General features: G+C 40.0%; 1 protein-coding gene across 1 annotated transcript; it reads left to right on the plus strand.

Annotated features, from left to right (window-relative positions):
• Nucleotides 1-520: 520 nt before the first annotated feature.
• On the plus strand, nt 521-5,558 carry LOC104081127 (scm-like with four MBT domains protein 1; the record flags this gene model as incomplete). Its single annotated transcript, XM_009583748.1, has 6 exons — nt 521-630; nt 2,337-2,512; nt 3,284-3,462; nt 3,650-3,895; nt 4,405-4,533; nt 5,418-5,558. Coding segments are annotated over 6 exons (981 nt in total), but the record flags the coding sequence as incomplete, so codon positions are not given.
• Nucleotides 5,559-6,289: the final 731 nt, after the last annotated feature.

Consider the following 6,289-nt stretch of genomic DNA (forward strand, 5'->3'; position numbering starts at 1 on the left):
TTGCCAGCTGGGGTTAAACCATGACAATAGTACAGGCCTTATCATGGTTCATGAAAGCAAAACAGAGGAAAGCTTAAGATTCTACAGTATGATTTTGTAGCAAGTAGTGGGTTGGCAGGCAGCAAAATCCTGCAGGATTTTTTGGCACATCTTCACACGTCAAACAATCTCTAAGGTAATCGCTCAGATTTACCCAAGGTTATGCAAGTTGTGTGGTATTCAGCCCCGGGGTTTAATTTAGTGACGTGTAATTCAAGGGCAATGACTTGGAAATTGCTAGATACACTCGTGACTCTGCAGACAAATACTGAAAGTTTGGCAAGGCCCAAAGTGTCGACTGCTCTCAGTTTTCATTTTGGCAGTATCGGGAGGTATCTGTCATCCTGCTGTGAATGAGTGCTTTGATGCTAGATAATTTGGATGAATGGAAGTAATTTCCTATTCTACCCTGGCACTTTAAAACAGATTTATTGGACAAATAACTTAAACTTATTTTCTCTTTTTCCCTCCCTCACTGTAGGTTCTCACTTTATTGATCAATGCAGCTTACAAACCTAGCCGTGTCTTGCGAGAACTGCAGTTGGATGAAGAGGCTGCATGGCATGGGCATGGAGAGACCCTAAAAGCCAAGTAAATTCTTTTCCTGTTCCCCACTTAGTTGATCCCAAGAGCAATGTTCTGTGCAGTCTATGCTTTAAATTCTTACATTTCAGAGAAGGAAAAATTGCTTATAGCATATCAAGATGTTGACAGCCATTAAAATTTCAAATCTTTATAAACTTCTTTATGAATGTCAGGTGAAGTGCATCTGATTTTAATGCTCCTTAGTATGCCAGGTGCACTCTGCTACTGGCATGTAAGCAGCTAGTGGTGAAGTAAGAATGGTGTACTGGTACAATATAGCATATACACTGGCAGACCTGCAGGTGAGGTTCAAGATAATTTAATTCACCTGAAGATAATTGTCAGTATTCTAAAGCAGAAGCACATACTGCTTAGGAAGCTTCTCAGACTTGCATGGCATTTCCACACAACTTTCTCAGTGGAAGAAGATTCCTCTGAAATTAAGTTATAGCAGTGCTCTGAAATGGCCTGGCACGCAAGTCTTTCTACAACAGCCTTCCCTAAAGCACTGCCTAGTTTTCCTCCTGAGTTTTTTGGGTTGGAACTTCTTTGTGAGATTATTTTGTGGCTAGGAAAAAAGCAGTGATCATATTTACGTATATTTGATAAATCCAGATATTCCTTTATAGTCTAGTGATGGTCTTTTAATTAGGTCACTGTGTTTGCATACTAGAGATTAGATTTTCCCAATGTGCCATAGCACACTTCTACATAGTTTTGAACATGTCAGTAATTCTTTTGTTGGATCGATTTCGTATGTAAAAAGACACCTTTCCATGTATTGACGGATTGCTTTGGATTTGGACAATAGGAAGATCATAAGAAAGGTTAATGTAAATAGAAGATGTAGCTGAAGAATAGAGAAAAAAAAAATTTGTTTGATTTCACTGAAGTTGCTCTGTGCTTTCTTTTGTCACAGTAGTGACACCAGGGATATCTGGACTGTGATGATATAGCTCTTTTTTTCAACGCATTAACTCGATACTTGCAGGCCTGAGACATCCCTAGTAGATATCAGCACATGCCAGTACCTGTGCGGGGAGAACAAAGCAGAAATGGTGAATGACTCTGGCAGATATTTCACACTGCGGTTCTGTCATGGCAAGGCTGATGAACAAAAAGAAATTTTTTCTTAATTTAAATCAAACTGGAGCAATATGTGGAATCATGGCAAGTGACTGTCCTGACAAATTGTTGAGCAGTTAGATGAAATCTGATTGGAAATGTAACAGTAGTTCGTTTGCCATGGTATGTGCACAGAATGGCTCACTAGAAGCTGTCTGCTGTTACCTTTATTAGCTGAATTGGTGCACTCCATCTTGGTTTTGGGGACCAGCTGTCTACATCACAGTGGACACTTCTGCAGTCCCATAAAAACAAAGAAAGAACAAACCATCTGTGAACAAAGAAAGTAAAACATCTAAACTCTGGGATAGTCCTCTCAGATGGTATTTTATAGTCGCTGGCAGGGCAATGTTGCTGTGTTTGGTACTGCAGCTGTCTCTCTGGTGCTGACTGTTTCATTGCTTTGAGGATCTGTCATAAGAGACAGGACTACCTGTTTCCTGGAGTTGTCAGTCCATAAAGTTCCTCATTGCTCAGGTTTTCCCCAAGTTTGATCTCAAAGCAATATTCTTGTACATGTCTCAATGAAGTACTTTTATGCTGGTAATTGGAGGATTCCTGAATTATGACCATATTTTCAATGCTAGGTACAAAGGGAAGAGCTACCGTGCAACTGTGGAAGTTGTGAGGACGGCAGATCGGGTGGCAGATTTCTGTAGAAAAACATGTATCAAGCTGGAATGTTGTCCAAACCTCTTTGGCCCTCAGATGGTGCTGGATAAGTGCTCAGAGAACTGCTCTGTCCTGACAAAGACTAAATACAGTGAGTAGGCCGCTGATCTCAAACAGAGGTGGGGCTTGGGGTGTTGTATTTTGGTTTTCTTTTGGCTTTGGCTCCAAAGGGAGTCCAAAATACATTGCTTTGCTTACACAAGGAGCAGCTCAAGCACTACATACACAGGCCTACAAAATATCCACGTGCCAGTGTGTAGAGGATAAAAAATTAATTCTATATTAAGGGGTAGAACCATGGCTTAACTTTTTGGTGTGTGCTTAAAGCTTTATCTTCTTAAGACAACTTTTAGGACAAGAACTGACTCTAATATTGTAATTTAAGTGGCATTGTAATTGCTTTTACCAATTTATTGTGGAACAAAATAAAACACTTTCAAGCTCTTTTCTTAGCTTTTAGGGTTTTTAGGGTTTTCTTAAACTAACTTGAACCGTTTGACACTGTGAGAACAAACAGGGCATTGAGGCCATGTTTAAAAACTACAAGAAGATCACAAAAAGTGCCATTAAATTGGACCAAGTCTGTGGCTGATGATTTTTGTGTAAAATCTGATCATTTGGGGCTTCTCAGAGATAGAGAAAGTAAATCTTTATAGGGCAAATAAAATTGATTAGTAACTCTTCTTCTTTAAACCAAATTGAAGAGGAAAATATAGACGTACTCATTTTGAAGTTTTGCAGAATTGGGATTTCTATTGGGAAATGTCCTTCTACTGATTTTCTAGTCTTGATGATGGACAAACATAACTAGTGACGTTGAAGGTGCATTTCAACACGGTGCTCCTTTCTTCTGTCCTGGTAGCACACTATTATGGAAAGCGGAAAAACAAGCGGATAGGTAGGCCTCCAGGTGGACACAGTAACCTGGAAGTAGCCATGAAGAAACCAAATAAAAGACGGAAGAGACGAAAACATTTTTTTGTTCATAAGAAGAAACGTTCTTCTACTTCAGTGGATAACACTCCAGCTGGATCTCCCCAGGTATGAGACTGCCAACAACTTTAATAGACACGGTATGTGATCTTCGACCAGCTACATTTGAAACAACAGACTGTTAGTTTCTTGTAACCTCAGGTTACAGCTGACAAATGGGTGGCAATTGTAGCTTTTGTCCTAAACTTTCAATTTTTTTTATTTCATCACTTTTTTTTTTTCCCTACCTCTTCAGGGCAGTGGGGGAGAAGAGGAGGATGACCAGGACGAGGTAGATGAAGAATCTCTGACTGAGGATAGTACCTCAGAGCACCAAGACGAATTGCTTGAGGAGTCAGAGGTATCAGAGAAGAAATCACTGTCATCCTCTCCTACACAGAGTGAACTGTCTCATTCCCTGGCTCAGGACCGAGACAAGCGGAAAAGGAAGCTCAGGACCTTTTCCTTTTCTGATGATGAAAATAAACCTCCTTCACCAAAGGTAACTTTGAATGTAGATTTGTGTTCTAGGCTTGCTCACTGTTGGGCAAGCACGAATGTCTTGGGAGTATTAGCCATCATACACATGTTCTCATAAAATACTCTGTTACCCCATAAAGGGCATTGTGAAGACACTACAGAATAATTAAAAATCATGATTTCTATTACAGGTGCATTACAGGACTGTAATAAAAACTAAAAAGAAGGCTGTAGGCAGAACAGCGAACTTTCTATTTCCCAGCTGTTAGCACTCCTTTTGGTTCATCCTGAGCAGTGATGTGGTGTTGACCAAATCCTGATTTTAGATCCCTGCTTACTGGCTATAACAATGCTATAGCCTCTACCCTGAGCACAATGCCATTGTGCACATCTCTGCTAACCAAGAAACCTCTACAATTTGAGCTCTCATTGAAGCTTTATTTGGCAGCTGAATGTTTGAGTGTGGGGGAGTAGAGGGGATTCCACATGTAATATTTTGGGAATTCTTTTTGTGCTGGGTGGCTTGTCTAGGACATAAAGATAGAAGTTGCTGAAAAGCTGCAGCTGGACAGTAACCCTCTGGAATGGAGCGTGGCTGACGTTGTACGATTCCTCAAGTCCACTGACTGTGCACCACTGGCAAGAATTTTCCTTGATCAGGTATGATTCTCTGTCTGTTCAAATGTTGAATCTGTTACTCTAATGAATCACAAAAAGAAGCTAGTTTAAATTTTATAATAGGGTTTTGAGGAAACAAACGCATGCACAACATTCTGCAGTTTGGGAGAGGAGGGTTAAGGGAATGACCAGAATTTTTCAGGTTTCTTAGTACTCAGTGGAGGACGTTTTGGTCTGTGGGGCATCTGAATCCCAACATGCCTACAACCAAGCAGCATGAAGGCAGGAGCCTGTTTTCTAGGAGATACAGTTTTGCCACTTGTGTTGACTTTTCCAAATTATGAATGTTTTCCATTCTGCAGACTAACTACAGGTATCTCAGTGTTGTACAGCTGCACAACAAGTGAACATTTTTGTGTTGAAGTATGACAACTAGAGTACAAACATGAGTCAAGTTAACATTGTTCTTGCATCTTGGTTAAAATTTGCCATGAAAAAACATCATCTATCAAAACTGTAGTACTGAAACTGGTGATGAATACGTTTTTTGATAGATGTTCCGGAAGATGTACTTTTCCTTGCAGAACCTCTGTTTCTCTAAAAAGATGCAGAGGTTAGGTAAAGTGACTTTCTGCATTAAGTTTTCTTGGTTTCTGTTACTAGTTTATTTTTTAAAAATAGCATCTCATGAGGTTCTGTCTCTTAGCCAGTGAATTTGAGCTGACATTTTAAGAAAGGAGTTAACTTGTTCTGAGAAAGAGAGATTTTTTTTTTTTTTTTTTTTTTTTTTTTAAGCTGTCTGGAGTAGCACGAAAGAAACGTCTAATTCCTAAACAGTCATGAATCTGAAATTACAGCAAGCCAAAGCTGAAGGAGCAGGGAAAATAAAAATGCAAAGTCACTATGGAGTTTTTGTCTTCCAACAGGAAATCGATGGCCAGGCACTGCTGCTGCTGACCCTGCCCACCGTTCAGGAGTGTATGGACTTGAAGCTTGGGCCAGCTATTAAACTTTGCCATCACATTGAGAGGGTCAAACTTGCCTTTTACCAGCAGTTTGCTAACTGAGGAGCAGCCAAATTGAAGTGGACCTTTGAAGCACAACTACAAAAACATGCTCCTTTCTCTCTATCAAGGAAAGCCAAATGAAGTTAAACTGGGGCCCTGGTGACCTAAGAGCATCTGTCAGCCTCAGTTTTTCACTTTGACAAAAGGAAGACAACATCTGGAGCAAAATGCCAATGCAAACACAGGGGCTACTCTACCAGCTGCCAGCTCGGGAACACAATAGTCTCTTGCTCTATGGTTCCCTTTTTTAAATATATTTTTTAATTATTACAGAAAAGTCTCCTCTGGTGGGAAATGACATTTCAATAGTTCTGTTGGCACGGAACTTTAAAAGGAGAAACGGATCCTGTTTACATTAGCATGTAGGCTGCCAGAAATAACCTTTCTCTGTTCCTCATGATTCACAGAATCCCCTTCCCTCCCTGTGGACGAACACTTGCTTTACCACAGCACTGGCTTTGGAATGTGCTTTTTGCACATTCATGTGTTAATGTTGAGTTTTTTAATGAATTTGTTCATTGTTAGGACAACAACATGGCCATGGGGTTCTGAATGTACAGTATACCAAGAGTGTGGTTCCTTTTGGGTTTTTTTTTGTTTATTTTGGGTTTTTTGTTTCGTTGTTGGGCTTTTGTTTCATTTTGTTTTTACTACCTCTGTAGCCTGAACAGTAGAAGTGATGAACTAAAAAGGGAGGGAACTACTTCTTCTGGACAAATCATCTGTAGCTA

The sequence above is a fragment of the Fulmarus glacialis genome, unplaced genomic scaffold (genome assembly GCF_000690835.1).
Source record: "Fulmarus glacialis isolate BGI_N327 unplaced genomic scaffold, ASM69083v1 Scaffold17658, whole genome shotgun sequence".
Classification (NCBI taxonomy): Eukaryota; Metazoa; Chordata; class Aves; order Procellariiformes; family Procellariidae; genus Fulmarus; species Fulmarus glacialis.